The 15,686-nt window shown below is 37.7% G+C and overlaps 2 protein-coding genes across 2 annotated transcripts in view; both read right to left on the bottom strand.

Annotated features, from left to right (window-relative positions):
• Positions 1–901, bottom strand: part of sash3 (SAM and SH3 domain containing 3) — a 14,954-nt gene extending 14,053 nt beyond the window's left edge. Inside the window, exon 1 of the mRNA XM_055031211.1 lies at positions 816–901. The gene's annotated coding sequence lies outside the window, so the exon portion shown is untranslated. The remainder of the gene's footprint in view (positions 1–815) is intronic.
• On the bottom strand, positions 88–15,686 carry xpnpep2 (X-prolyl aminopeptidase (aminopeptidase P) 2, membrane-bound). The gene is made up of 21 exons (XM_055031207.1): positions 15,567–15,686; positions 14,531–14,586; positions 14,219–14,329; positions 14,053–14,116; positions 10,474–10,578; positions 10,052–10,138; positions 9,741–9,884; positions 8,796–8,897; positions 8,619–8,700; positions 7,787–7,988; positions 7,618–7,707; positions 7,434–7,543; positions 6,563–6,640; positions 6,093–6,164; positions 5,952–6,012; positions 5,086–5,155; positions 4,823–4,927; positions 3,600–3,659; positions 2,841–2,917; positions 2,663–2,752; positions 88–1,861 (listed from the first exon to the last, which is right to left on the bottom strand). The coding sequence occupies exons 1-21, from the start codon at positions 15,613–15,615 to the stop codon at positions 1,664–1,666; spliced, it is 2,013 nt and encodes a 670-aa protein (XP_054887182.1). The 5' UTR covers positions 15,616–15,686; the 3' UTR covers positions 88–1,663.

The following is a 15,686-nucleotide window of genomic DNA, read 5'->3' as shown; positions in this document are numbered from 1 at the left end:
GAGTTTGGTATGCCTCCACGAAGACCAGTTACAAATGTTATTTCAACTTTTACAGAGGACCTATGGTAAATGGACACAAGACAAATGCATGATCAGAAGAATCTTTTATTTATAGAAAAGAATCATCTCATGCTAGTAGTTCCTTTTTTCCTCCTTTGCAAATATTGGAAAAAATAGAAAATGCATAAGCAACCTCTTTTAAGAGCCATCCACAGCAGTTTCAAAGGTTTTTAGTCACACAGTGTGTTAAGGCAGGGTGGAAGGTGTTGCATGACAAGTTCCAGGAAATGAGACGAATAGAGCTTTGCAAGCTAAAGGCATAACAATTAAATTTGAAGACACATACCGTGAACCAAAAATCAACTCATTGATGCCAGAAATAAAAAATCTGAAAGCAAAATGTAATTTCTGTAGGCTGAAACATATTGAAACAAAAGCTGTGTACAATGTGGTCAGCTGAAAAAGAGGATTTTGTGGCATTTAAAGGAAATGAAAAAGCTTGGGGAAAGGAACTTATTTCCTTTTCTTATAAATAGTCAGGGGTGACTTATCAAGCACATTCTGATAAACCCTAATACTTATGATTAGGCTACATTTAAATCAGAGATTAGACATTACAATATTTTTTTGAAGGCAATTTAATTATGACCAGGAAATCTCATACTGAACATTTAGCAAAAATCAAGTTGTTAACTTTCCAGACATAAATTGTTGTTGATTCTTGATTTTAGCAGCAAGTATTACTGACACAAAACAGCAGCAAAAAACAAAATGGTGGATGAAGTTAAAGATTAACGGCACAGAGGGCTTCTCACCTGAAAGAAATGGAGCTGATATCCAAAGATTGAATGTCAAGATACCAGTCGAATCATCCAAAATGTACTGGTACCATTAACGTTTGATGCACCCCGTTTTTACCAACAAAACAGCAGCTGAGCTACTTTTGTTCCACGAGATTCGGCCATCAATAAAGTCAATGTTTAAAGGGATTTAAATGATGTTTAAATGATGTATAAACTCCTCATGTCAACAAACACGTAGGCTAACTGCCCGTCTTAGCTAGCAGAAAAAAGCTACATTAGCTTTGCTAATTCTGCTAGATTGGCAGTAAGTACTACTGTAAATATCACTGATATTTATCTTAGTAGGTGGGTAGAGTACTCAAAAATTGTAATCGATTAATAGTTGTGATGCACTTATTATATTTATATTATTTATAAGTTCGACAGAAACTAAGCTAAAGCTAGTTCTCAGCTTGGCTTGTTTGTTGTTGCAATAGCAACTCCATTGCAATGGGAAGTGCAACGTCACATGAGAACAATCAGCAACAATCAGCAACAACTTCATCAGTCGTCATTGTTTCAAAGTGTGACACTTTATTACAATATACATGATATTAGTTGGTCATACAAATGCCCAGTTCAAAACCTCAAACTATAACATCAAAAAAGAAAATCACAAAATATCATTTAAGTATTAAAAAACACACACAAAAATCCTATATTTGCTCACGTATTTAAATTATTAAATATATCTTACAATTTTAAATTAAAAAATTATAATTTTTTGTGCATCTGTCAACCTGGTGTAGCTGCTCGGTAGAGACTGCATAGGGGTAACTTTTGAGTGCAAGTCTGCTGAGGAGTGCGGCGGGAGGAGACGCTCAGATGATGTTGTGCAGAGCAAAAACCAGAGCGATGAGAGTCAGGGAGGAGGAACAGATGGAGGCGGAGGATCCAGCCTCGGTGAAAGGCTGGGTGTGTCTCAGCATCCAGTCCTTCTCCTCCTGCAGCCCCTGCTCGTCCAGCTCAGAGCCCACCAGCAGACGAATCATCTCATAGTAATTATTCAGCCACAGCAGCTGGAGATGGAAATACACACATAGATTATTAAAGGTGTTTTCACCGATAGTCTGATGGACTCGGTTTAATTGGAACCAAAACTGCAACATTTGCCACATTTTCAGCTGATGCAGTTTGCTTTCGCACTGCACTGCATCAAATCTTTTGAAAAACCTGTTCCCCTCCTCACCTGTGATGGTGCTGCACCAAAAACTACTGAATGAAACAACATGACACTGAGCGAAACTTCCTTCTTCACAAAATGTAAACAAAAGTGAAGCGGCGTCAGATTTTACTGGTTGTAAGGTTTCTCCTATCTTTGGTAAAAGACCAAGAGACATTTTTCCTGCTAATGCTGGACTCTTGAGTTTGTTTTGGTTGTATTAACCCAGAATGCCCTGCTGCAACACCTGCCTGGAGAGGGTTAAAAATATATTTAAAAAAACTAAAAGATGGGATTTAAGATACCTTATATATCTGTAAAAACATAAATCAATTAAAACAATACATTGAAATATCTTTGAAAGAAAAGAAACAAAAACATAGAAGTTTGCTTCACACGTGGTTTTGTTTTCTTTTGTGTTGTTTTGATCTCAGAGCTGCAGAGACGCTTCAACCACAAGAGTGAGAGGGGATTTTAAGAGGAAGCTAGAACCAATGCTGCAGGAAGGGGAAAGACAGGGTCTGTGTCACACTATCGAACATCCCAGAGGTATTTACAACTTAAAACAGGAAACTGATGGAAGATCGTTATAGTTCATGAATCTGCATCTGCCTAGTGTTTTGTAATTCAGAGATCGCTTCTGCAAAAGATTCCTCACCTGCTTTGCACTGAGGAGCGAAGTGTCGATGAGTTTTCTGTCATATGGCACCAGAGAGACAGTGTCAAATGTCAGGAAGTTATGGCCAAACTGAGAGACAGAAAGGTCTGTTAGTGGTAAAGTAACTATGAGAAACATTTTACCACTGATAGGCTACAGCTTTCTGTTTGGTCTCTACCTTCGTAGGAACCGGAACGGTCACAGCGATGTCTTCAATCCGAATGCCAAAGTCATTCTCTTTGTAATATCCAGGTTCTGCAACCAAAAGGAAACAGAAATAGAAATATATACATATTTAAAAAAGCGTTTAATCACCTAGAGCCATTTTCTGGCTTTGCATTTCAGTGATTCTGCAAAAGCACAAAATTTTACCAACTAATTTTTGTTTAGTTTCTTGTCCAAATATCTTACAACACTTGAAATAAGTCCAAATAACTTTTCAACAAGAAACACAAGATTATTTTATGTCATTAATTCCTTAAATGTATGAAAAAGTAAGAGTTCCACTGGCAGATTATTTAACTTGCAACTTCAAAAAATATCTTGTTTCTAAGTATATTGATCTTCTGGTGGAACTAGTACTTTTTAAATTAATATTAAGGAATTATTGACTTTAAAGAAGCTCCAATATCTTGCTGAAAAGTCACTTTTAGGTTAGTTTTGTCTTATTTCAAGTGAACTAAGATATTTGCACTAAAAACCAGACAAAAATACTTGGTTAGATTTTGTGTTTTTTCAGTGTATGTGCAAATTTGTTTATTCATCAGCCATCGAGTTTTGTACATAATCAGATTATCTTTGGCAATAAAATGTTACTTAAGCCTCCCTCATTTCAGACATGTTTATAGTTCATTAAATGATTTTAATTAAGTTTATTGGAGTCCACAAACTGATTCTGCGTAATCCTGAGAGGTTGATGAATTCACAAAGAGCTCACCGATAGATGTGAACATGCCAGCTTTAAAGGGAATGTTGTTGCTCTGAAATCCAACCGGCCCTGAAAACACGTCAGAATAAAACAGAAAATATTACACAAAGCAGGAAAAACAGTGGAAGCAAACCTACAAACATATCTACAAACACTTTAATTCTGTTTCCTTATGATTAACCAGAACCTGAATATGATTTTTTGAACATATATTTTTCTGCAGTCTGAATAAATTGTTTCTCAAAGGAGTGACTGAAATAGGACAGAAAAAAAAAACACTCCTTCTGCAAAGACTCTACTTGGAGGAGTTTTAGGGTTTCTTTGCTGCTTAGTTTTTCTCCACCTCTACATGTTTTTTCCACCTAATCGCTACATTTTTATTTACTCTGGTTATCTTTGTATTACAGAATCATTTATTTATTATATTTACCAGGAACAAATGAAGCAAAAGCAGAGGAAATCTCTGGGACTGGGGTGGTAAATACTTTGTCACAGCGCTTTAATATTCTCCTTTGTTGCCGACACACTGTGGCTTATTTACTTCAGCTGATGTGGGCATCGAGTGACATAAACCACATCACAAGTGGTTGAATTGCAAAATGAAATGTTTGTTCACACGCGTCCGATGTTTGCCAGGTTTTGTAATGCCCCAGTTATTCAACTTATTGAAAACTCTCCTAGATTTGGTAATCAAATTAGATACATTTAAATATATATTAGTGTTTCTGTGGCAGCAAGTATTTAAAGGGAACCTATTCAGATGTTTTTGTGCTTCCATTTGGGTTTCTACTGCTTCGAAGAACAGGCCAAGGGATAAAAAAAAGAAAACTTATTAACTTATTGCCTTTTTAGGGCAATAAGTATGCCCTATGCGCTTCGTATGTGAAGAGTTTTCTTGTTGACTTCCCATCCAGAAACCACTTTCTGAATTCTTGTTCAATTCAAATAAAATTCAGAAATATTTTATTGCTCCCACAGGGAAAATAAATGATGTTGTAACTCATTAACTCAAACTCTTCAAAGAGTCAGCGTACGTAGTGATGGCTGTTGGCAGGAAAGATCTCTTGTAGTGGTCTGTAATACAGACCACAATACAGACCGCTCTGTATTACAAGCGGTCTGTATTACAGACCACTACAAGCAAACTAAGAGAAAACTAAGACCTCATTATCAGAATGATTTTCTGCAAAAAATGTCATAACAGTGCTTGTATTGCCTTTAGAAAACCTTACACTCATGAACTCCAAAGTAGTTCCCCACTCCGTGACCGGTGCCGTGGCCGTAGTTCAGGCCCACCTCCCACAGAGCCCGGCGGCCCAGCATCTCTATGCGCACCCCTGTGGAGACACAGAAGGCCTTTGACTGATCAGAAACAGGAGTGCAATCTTCTCAACAGGACATGAGGAAGAGAGCCCTCTAGTGGTGACATAAGAACATTTCAGGGACCGGGAAGAGTAAATCCAACTCAAAATGTGCTCCAGAGTTTCCCACTCACCGCTTGTCCCTGATGGAAAAACAGTTTGAGATATTTCAATGTTTCCCATGAGAACTCGAGTGAACGCCTCCTGCAGAGGAAAAACAGTTTTCAAACACAAAGACAAAAAATTACACTGGACCTACTTTATTCATTTGTGTGGAAACTGTTGACAAATTTGAACTTAGTTAACTTAACTAGAGTAACATTAGTTGAATTAAAAATGTTAGTGTTCAGAGTGAGATAATTCGTACATTATGAGTGAAAATAATGCTAAATAAGTTCACTGAATGTACGCATTAGACAAGCTGACAAAAGTATCGCTAGTTCATTTAGCTTCTCTTTTAGCTGTCAATCTGAGGTGAATCATTAATTTCATTTTAGTTAAACATAACGTCATAAGGTCATAAACTCACATTATTACCATTTTTGCTTTCAACTAATAAAGTACAATTATGTGCACTGCAAAAGCACAAAATCTTACAAAGTAATTTTTGTCTGGTTTCTAATGCAAAGAGCTCAGTGAAGATGAAGACAAATATAACTTATAAGTAACTCTTTAGTAAGATATAGGAGCATATTTTAAGTCAATAACTCTTCAATATTGGTTTATAAGTACTAGTTCCACTGTCAGATTATTTCACTTATAACAAGGGACAAAATGTCTTGTTATAAGTGAAATAATCTGCCAGTGGATCTAATCCTTTTTCATCAATATTAAATATTTACTTACTGAAAATAATAATTACATTAAGTCAGTTATGCAAATGAAATGAGTATCTAATCTTCTTAATTTTGTAGAGTAACATGGAACTCATTGAAAGAATATGTCGAGTCAGTGATTCATTTTTTGAGTGCAATAAGAGGCTGTTTAATGTAAATGTCACCTTCTGCATATCTGTGGGCGTCCCCCAGTGAACCGTGCGGGTGATGTCAGTGGTCCCGTCTCTGAGAGTAGTGAGAAACGCCGTGACTCATTTTTGCTCACGAGACGTGAAGTGAAACTGGAGGAGAACGGATTTACTCACAGATACTGACCGCCGGAGTCAACCAAGAACATCTCATCAACCGTCAGCCTTCTGCTGGTTTCTTCTGACGGACTGAAAAAAAACAAATACAGGAAGTGATACTGGTGAAATAGTGTTTACTGTTAAAATACAACAGAAATGTTTTTAAAGCTGTTTTTAATAAGAAAGGAAAATACATCAGGCGTTGCTGATTTCTCTAGAAATCAGTTCTGAAAGTTTAAACTAAGAAATTTTCTTTTTAATTGGTTTTAGACATCAGAGCAGTTGGTGGTTGTTTGTCCGTTACACTTTCAGGTGGTTTAATAAAAAAGGTAAATTTAGCTGCGAGACGAATGTTTGACTTTATACCTGTGACAAGCTGCATATGGTGAAGTTGCTCAAACAACATAAAGCCTCATAAAAACTTTGAGCATTTTAAGAAGAAAGGCCTCATTAAAAATGAAAACATCAGAAAGAAGACGGCGTCTCACCTGTAGTGGGCAAGAGCAGCGTTTGGGCCGCTTGCAGAGATCGTCTCAAAGCTCGGGCCTCTGTTGTCCTTCTGTTTGCTGCAACGTTGATATTAGCTGTGACTCCAAAGTACTTTTATAAATACTTTATTAATACTACAGAGTAAAGTTGTGCATTCACACTTGTTACAAGGCAATTATGCACAAACATGTAAGAATACTACCTTCTTTGCCATTAAATCAGACTGAACTTTTCTGTTTTGGTTAAAAACATTTTATATCTGCTTGTTAAATCACAGAATAATGAGAAAGCTTTTCATATACAATACTTTGTTATTGAGCAAAAGGAAATAATCATGGACACCCTGACTAACCTCCATGGTTCCTCATTCTATGAGCTAAAGGACAAATTGATCACTTTTACTCACTTCCTTTCTTCTCCAACTTGTATTATTTGCTGTTATTTCAGCTCTTGGCTTTATGTTTCATCTAATTATTATTTTCATCTCCATATAAACTACATATAATCTGGCATTCAGTTTGGCTGTGGTGGTTTTGTGAAGATAGAAAGTACTAATGATTGATAAGTAGGATCAATACAAATGTCTGTGATTAAAAGGTGATCTATCGGCTGGTTTTAAGCTGTTGAGCTGTTTTGAGAAGCAGTTCAGACTCAAATGGAAGTAAAAATCGAGCTAATTGCAAATTTTCCATCATAGTTTTTCTTTAACGTGAAACATCTTTGCATAAAGTGAAATAAAAACATTTCCTGTGGATTGGAGCTACATAAATAAACGAAACTTAACCTGGACTGAATTGAAAAGTTAATGTTGGTTTAGGCTAACAGTCTTCTTCTGCAAACATCTGGTTGTAACTCAGTTTGTTGACTCACCTGCGACAGTGATTTACATATTCTGCAGCTCTCAGCTCCGTCACGTTCCCTTCTGGGACGACCTTTTCCAGCCACATCAGCAACTGGATGACTGCAACCGCATCCCTCACCTGAACAAAGTGAAAGTTTGGGTCTGTTTTTTTTTTAGGTGGTAAATTTGAATCTGCCTGTGATTGGGACGTACATGAGCTTCCCTCAGTATTCGTTCCTCGGTCTCGTCTTTCACAGCTTTAGTTGTCAGCACAGGAGAATAGGAGGATGTAATTAGTTTGTCCTATATTAGACAAACAAACAGTCATTAATTTAAATTATTTATTACAAATGAGCTGCACTTTTTGAAATGATCAGCATACCTGAGGTGTTATGAGCTCATAAAGAGCATAGTTTGTGTATTCTGTACCAATCCACACTTTAACGTCAGACTGAGCGACGTAGGTCATCAGATTTTCACGAACAGAGTCGTAACTTTTCAGCTGCACGCAGAGGGAACCGGTGCAGGACGCACTGAGATAGGCCTTCAGCTCCTCAGTCACTCTGTTTGTGTGGACGAACAGCCTGCAGCAGGACAAACAGCAACATGCTCACATGCAGGACAGCAGGGCGTTTTGTTGGGTTTCTGGTGGAACACTTGAAAAATATGCATGTCATTGGAAATGTCGTGCATGCAGACAACGGTGAAGGGCAAAAACAGCTTTATGTTTTTAGTCTTGATGTTTATTTTGTGATTTTTCATAAGTGATCACTGTAGTAGACTAGCTACTGCAGCTATAGCTAATATAACACAGCTGTGATTGATTGGCTAATTTAAACTCAATCTAATGATGAGCTGTCCGAGTCGGTCGCCTTTTTTAACCAAAACACTCAATCCCGCTGCACATCTACATGTTAATGTTGTCAAAGTCAAGCTAGCATAACTGAAGTAGCATAGCTGCTATTTTTAATTAAAATTTTATTTCTCTGTGGGAGTGTTGAGCACTAGTAGTAAAGCAGTGTGTCTCTTTTACTTTTACATATCAGGCGTATATTTTAGATTTAGCGTGTTAAGTTGATAACTCCACGGTTCAAACCAATGCTAGTCATGGCCTATAGCAGGAAGCTGGGGCTGGGATCTCGTGACATAATGCTGCAATGTGTCAATAAATAATTAGTTGATCAATAAATAGACATAAACAGTGAATGACTGACCAGATCTCATCTAAAGTTAGAAGTGTGTAGGAGTAGAAGAAAGGATTGTAGGGAATGTCGTTTCCACGTAAATTAAAGAGCCCTGAAAAATAAAAACAAACATCATCATTGACTTTAATTTCTTTCCAAACTGTTTCTATGATTTATTAGTTTGACAAAGCACCAGATTTTCCTCACATGCTGTTTCATCCAGAGCTGAGAGCAGAAGAGCTGTGGGTTGGTATGGATTTGTCGTCATCAGACTCCGTATCTGCTCCACCTTATCCTGCCACGTCCTTTCTGAGAGGTCAAACATTTCACTTTAAAGGAGCAGTACTGTGTTTTTCAGCCATTTTATACCACAATCAAGTTACTGTTATCTTCAGTTGTTATGTCACTTAGAAGAAATTAGAATTTGTTGCTTAGCGCCTTGAAATTGGACCAGTCAAAGTCTAAACCTAAATCAAACCAAGAATCTTTGGTAATATTTCAAATTAATGGATACAAAAAAAGTTTTATTGAGTTATCCAAAGTGAAATTCTGCAGCTGGTGGAGAAATCCAACATAAGATGTATATATAATTTTATTTGAAAAAGTGGTGTTTTATTTTATCATTAGTTAAAAAATAAATAAAGTTTTGGGAGAAAAGAAGCCACTGCTAAAGATGAAGAAAACTGGTTCAGTTGGGTCAACTTTTTTAGTTGAATCAATCTAAATACATTTTCCTGTAAATGTAGTTTATCTTCTGAGAATAAAAACACATTTGTGTGTTTTTGTTCCTTCCTGCTTGTTTGACATTCAAGTCATCTTCTTGTTCTTCATTAGTTAATGGGCTCCATCCAGTCTGCCAAGAATATAAGAGCCAGCTTTCTTATCCTGTCTGTCAGGATAAGAAAGAGCATGCATCATTATGTGCATGCTCTTAAAGCCATGCACAGAATGATTTTTCCAGTTAAATGTACAGACCATTAGGTTTATGGTGCCCTCCATTTGGTCCATTTTTCTAATCCGCAGCCATAAAGTCTAATAAGACCAACACTGAGACAACTTCCTGGCTTCTCTAGTCCTTCTGAGTTAGTATTCGATCTGCCAGCCAACCGTAGAATACACAAACACAGTCTTTATGGTTGTTTGAGGACTTACGTATGACCCTATCAGGCAGACGGGTGAGACTCTCTGCTGGGATTTGAGGTCTGTCTTTCCACACCTGGTCAACCAGGTTGACAGGAATGGACTTTAGGATTCGATTGCTGGACTCCAGACTCATGGCGTAGTTCTCTTGAGTCTCTAATGGAGCAAATTGCAGGAAAATACGGCCATTAAACACAATCAATCTCAAGTAAACAGTCCGAATGGCGTCGGGTCTGGGGTCCCTTTCAATATGTTCTATCAACTTGGTGCTTTATTGATGTTAAAATGGACTAACAGGTGAGGTAAGTAGGGTGAAAACTCACTGAGGGAGAAGAGGAAGGGATCAAAACCGATGTTGCCTCCTGCTGGTACCTCTGAGATGAGCCACTCCGCCACACTGATGATGGAAACTGAAACAACAAAGCAAACGTTTATCACTGACATCACAAAATATGGACAAAAACAGATATATATATATATGTAAACCTGTGAAATTCATGAGCCTTATCCTCTAGAAAAACTATGAAACGATGAAATATTTGCTCTTGGGTAAAATGTGGAAAAAGCAATGTTGCATGAGAAAACAAGCTTTGTTAATGGGAGCGTTTTCATTATAAAACCCTCATAATGACATGTTGAATCCTTGAAAGACTATTTTTGAAAAGATAAATTAAAACACACCACAACAATTTAAAACGAATGCATGTGTGCAGCCCTGCCATCAGGGCGGTGCAGTCACCCGTACCATCTTTCTGCAGCTCCCAGTTGCAGTCCATCTGTCTCTCAGCTTGGACCCAGTAGCGGCTGTCTGTCCACAGAGCCGCCTTGGTCTGAGTGACAACAGCAGTGCCTGGAAAAATGTGGGACAACAGCTGCACTATGAGGTGGTCGGTGTTTGATTACCTAAAACTATAAATATCAAACTTCATACTGTATGTGAAAAACCATCCTTGAGCTCTTTAAATGCAAGTTGCAAGGTCCCAGATGTTCTTGAAGTGGCATTAATTATCCTTCCTTTCATCCAAAATTGTTCAAGACAGTTCACTTTTGTGTCAAACACGACATCAAGGTACTTGAACTGTTCTGCCTGCAGTTTTCTGGTCTTTAGAGGTGACAGATGAAGCCTTTGGGCATCACAACACATGTTCATCACATTTTGGCTGGCCATGCCCCTCCTTCAACATTTACACTCGCATGTGAATATGGCTGAAAACAGATGCGCAATTATAAAACCATATATCTTTGAAAAGCATCAGTAAAGCCTCCTGCATAAGAAGCAAGAATGCAGCAAGTGGTTTCTGAATGGTAAGTCAATAACAAAACTCTTGTTTTTTTCTGCAGCCATTGTGCAGCACATACAGCGGTTAAACCAGCTGACCAAATGTGTTAGAATTCAGCTTGTGTTGCTAGGTAACAACGCAGTGCCCACTGATTATGACTCAACAATGGGGAGGCTTTTGAACAGCTTGTTTTCTAGATACAATAAAACAGCTGGGTGGTGTTTTTAAGTCCTTGAGCTGTTTTTAGAAGTAGCAGAACAAAAACATGCAAAATATGAACTTTACATAATAGGTTTCCTTTAAATCTTTGGGATTTTGCAAGGGATTAGCGAAAGTAATGGGAAAACTGTTCTTGTAACAGGCTGCAAGTCTAAATTGATGTGCAGAGATGACAGTGGTTCAATTACTTTTTCATGCCGTATTGATGGATGTTACATGGCTCAGGAAAGAAACTAATTGGAAATGGTCAGAAAACATAAGTGGAAAAAAAGAGTCAGAGCTCATAGAAAAACTCTAAAGAAAATATAACTTTTTAAATATGTGCCCTGAAAAACAGAAAGGAAGTGTGGCATTTATTCTCCAACTTTGTAAAGTAGATCTTACTAATACCAGGTTGGATCCACAGTTTGCATTAAATATTTTAGAAAATGTTGGAAACATTTATCCGAGTTTACATGACAGCTTCATAAAGTTGTTGCAGGATTGATTATCGTAAATCCACAACTCAAACCCCCTGTTTCACCACAGGTTGAACTCTGAACTTGTGGTGAAACGCCAAGCGCTCAGAAGCAGGAAGTGGACTACAGCGCAGGGCATTCTGGGTAAATACAACCAAAACAAATGAGCTAGAAGAAGAACTAGCTTCTGGTCAAAATAGAAATCCTACAACTGATCAATCCTGACGCTACTTTTTGTTCACATTTTATGAAGAAGGAAGTTGCACTGAGTGCCTTCTTGTGAGGGTTTGTGTTGTTTCTTTAGTCGTTCTTGGTGCAGCGCCACCTCAGGTGAGGAGGGGAACAGGTTTTTCCAAGGGTTTAATTTGTTTGACAGCGCAGAGGTGGGTAGAGGACCCAAAAATTGTACTCAAGTAAGAGTAGCACTACTTACACATTAATTTACTCAAGTAAAGGTGAAAAGTTACTGTCCAAGAAATTACTTAAGTGAGACTAAAAAAGTCTTTGATCAAAACACCAACCATTTAAAATTATGTGGAAATTTAAAATATTTTAGGAACCAAAACAAACATAACTCAAATGAGTAAAAAAAAAAAAATCAGGCAAGAGATTTTTTTATTCCAGTTTCTTTCAATAAAAAACTGTAGGTGTGTGGTGAATTTTTGGTTGAAACATGTTTGTTTTTCTTTCAGTGGAGATTCCAGAAATTTTACTCAGGTAAAAGTAGCAATACTTTATAATAAAATTCCTTAAGTCAAAGTAAAAAGCACAGGGCAGTAAAAATACTCCTAGAAGTAAATTTGATTGATTAAATGTAACTAGTTATGCGACAGACTGGCGACCTGTCCAGGGTGACCCCGCCTCTCGCCCGGAACGCAGCTGGAGAGGCACAGCACCTCCCGACCCCGTTAGGGTGAAGGGTGCTCAGAAAATGGATGAAATGTAACTAGTTACTACCCAACTCTGCAAACAACACCAGCAAAAACTGTGACACATGTTGTATTTTTGATCCAAATTGAACTCTAAGCCCCAGAACATTACAAAAACCCTGACACACAGAGAAATAAAAACATGCTTGTTGTTTATGCCAAATTTTGACTCTGCCATCTGACAGCTGCAACAAAAACCAAAGCTCAATAAAACAGGCAACGTTTTTACAAACTACAGTTTCAACTGGCCTCAAGTTTCCTTTCTAACTAACTTTGAGCTCATTCTCCTTTGACATTTAATGTCAACAAGGCATTTTTTGTCCAAATACCCACCTCTCACCAGATATTTTCTCTGGTTCAGATATTTTTCTGTACATCTGAGGGATGGTTGTGCTTTAAATTACCCTGCTATTACATCAGCAGATTGTGACATACTCAACCAAGCCCATCTGGCAACAACAACCAGGCTGCAATTTGTGATAAAAAGCAACAGAACAGATGTACTAAATAAAATGGTGAGATCATATTTAATGTGGTACCAACAGCTGAGTAAACCACTGAAATAGATTCATTTTCCACACATTTTGTGCAGCTTTGCAGCAGCGTGTTCAGGTATAAAACCTCAAATTTACGCTTGGACTGAAACGATTAATTGAATTAATTAAAATTTATTGATTATTTAAATAATTGTCAACTGATTTAGTAATTAATGGTTAACTCAAATCAAAAAGGCCACTTACTGAGTGAACAACATATATTCAGAGAAGTAATTAAGCCAAAACTGTACAAAAATATCACCATTTTACATTTAGGTTAAAAAATAATATCTCTCTCTGTAAATGTCCTCAACCCAGAAGACCTGAAGTGGCAGGTTTAGCTTCACCTGGTTAAAAAATCTTAAAAAGCATATCTAATTATTAATCAATTAATCTGAACAATAATCACCACATCAGCCCTTCACTGTGTTGATGTGAAGCAGAAAGCTGTTGATGCATCCTTTGCTACAAATGATAAGCATTCACTAAAGAAAAGCTGTTATTGTATTTTAAAATGTTTATTTACTTATTTAAAAATGTAATCAGGTGAGTTATTTATTTACATGTGTATGAAAAATATACGCATGCAAATAATTTTTTCATTTGACTAATCAATTAATTGTGAAAATAATCGATTGATTGATTACTGCTATAATTGTTACTTTTACTAATTGGATTTCCATATAAATCCAATTAGTAAAAGCCTTTTCTGTGACCAGCCTGATACATCAGCAGGCAGGTTACTCTGCGAGGACAGTCACCATGAATGAGAGGATGCAATTAAACAGCGGGTGAAAGCGCTGAAAACAAAATGAACGACGAGTTGGTGAGGATGTGGGATGAAAGCAGAGGAGCTCGGATGAGGAGGAGGATGAAGAGGACGAGGAGGAGGAAGATTGTACCTGCAGAGCCTGTAAAACCAGTCATAAAGGCCATCCTGGCGTCACGTGGGGCGATGTATTCACTCTGACAGAATGAACCAAAAAACAAGCTGCAAATTAAAACCACACAAAAGCAAACAAGGACTTTAAACCCATGTGGATTAATTATGACAGGCGGCAGATGTACCAGGTGAGCATCAGTGCCAGGAATGATGTAGGCAGAGACGTTCAGGGGCAGCATTTGGGCTCGCAGCTCCTGCAGCTGGATAGAAGTATTTACTGCTGTGCTGGGGAGATACTGCAACAAACAGACAGGAAGAACGATGAGGTGCTCACAAAGCAAAAGAAAATCTTCACATTTCATTAAACCCAGCAAGCTGCTGAATTATCTCCTTCTCTATCATCTTCTGTAATCATTAACGCTGGGTGAATCCACTGAGGGCAAAGTTGTAACTGTTTTATGGAAAACTGTAGTTTGTTGTTTACTGCTGAGTCTCACCGGTGGAGTCAGAGAGCAGTTCCTCTCGGTTCGTTCATATGCAGCAGCGCAGAAACCTGAAAACATATGAAAACAGAGCAAAAAGAAGATTACAGATCCTGACTCAAAAGCAGCTCTAAACAATTAGATCAGCATTGACCGAAAGGTTCTCAGTGTTTCAGCTGTTTGACAGTTTTCTGGAAGTTTGTTCCAGATTTCTGGTGCAGAGGTTTGTGTCTGTGCAGGTAACGAGTCAAAGCTGAAGATTTATGAGCACAAAAAGTCAGAATAAATGGAAATCAGAGCACAGTTCTGCAACAACAAACAAGTTTTCTCTTATCTATTTGTTCAAATGTAGCGGCTCTGAAAGACAAACTGCAAGATTATGAAGACGGAGAAAAAAGACAGGAAAAGTTACAAATGTTGTAGCTTACTCTGCTGAATTGTGTTTTTTAAACATCTCCATCAGTCAAGCAGATTTCAGAAACAATGAGCTCTTTACATCATAAATACACAAAATAAAAAGTTACCAATTGAGAAACCAGTAATAAACAGTACGTTTTGTCGAATTTCATAATCAAAATCATCAAAACACATAAAAAATATCTGTAAATGTTCCATGATTATGGCTATAAAGCAACTCTAAACAAATAGGTTTTCAGCATTGATTTAAAGGAAGTCTGTGTTTCAGCTGTTTTGCAGTTTTCTGGAAGTTTGTTTCAGACTTATGGTGCATAGAGGTTTGCATCTGTGCAAGATTGATTTCTCTTTATCTGACTTTTTGTGCTCATAAGAGTCCAATTCTGGAAGACAACTCAAAGGTTTTCTGTTATCTATTTGTTCATATGCAGAAATGACAAACTGCAGGAACATGAAGACGGAGTAAAAATTTTCTAACATATTTCTTTGAAACGTTTCTCATCAATCAGTCAGAATCAAGGGAAATCAAACTGCAATTCTACAAGACAGCTCAGCATTTTTCTAAAACTGTAAACCTGTTTTGTTAGCTCGAACGTTACAGCAGCAGCAGCAGCAGAAAAGAAGACAAACTCTTTACCGGTCAGTGCGACCACAGAAGCCGCCCACAGCCACGCAGAGGAGGGCATCTTCAGCTGCACACGGCTCTCAGACTGCCGGCCGACCTGATGAGCATGCAGGTTATGTGATGAGGAGCGCC

Source organism: Poeciliopsis prolifica, unplaced genomic scaffold, assembly GCF_027474105.1.
Source record: "Poeciliopsis prolifica strain line A6 unplaced genomic scaffold, Auburn_PproV2 SCAFFOLD006, whole genome shotgun sequence".
NCBI lineage: Eukaryota > Metazoa > Chordata > Actinopteri > Cyprinodontiformes > Poeciliidae > Poeciliopsis > Poeciliopsis prolifica.
The sequence above is the reverse complement of the archived record's forward strand: the minus strand, read 5'-3'. Positions and strand labels throughout refer to the sequence as shown.

What these genes read in the sequence shown, in the direction of transcription:
- xpnpep2 (XM_055031207.1), bottom strand. Translation starts at nt 15,615, where the DNA reads ATGCCCTCCTCTGCGTGGCTGTGGGCGGCTTCTGTGGTCGCACTGACC. An exon ending in TATGTAAATCACTGTCGCAG is followed by an intron (nt 6,641 to 7,433) that starts GTGAGTCAACAA and finishes TCAACGTTGCAG; the next exon opens with CAAACAGAAGGACAACAGAG. An exon ending in CCGTTCCGGTTCCTACGAAG is followed by an intron (nt 2,753 to 2,840) that starts GTAGAGACCAAA and finishes TCTGTCTCTCAG; the next exon opens with TTTGGCCATAACTTCCTGAC.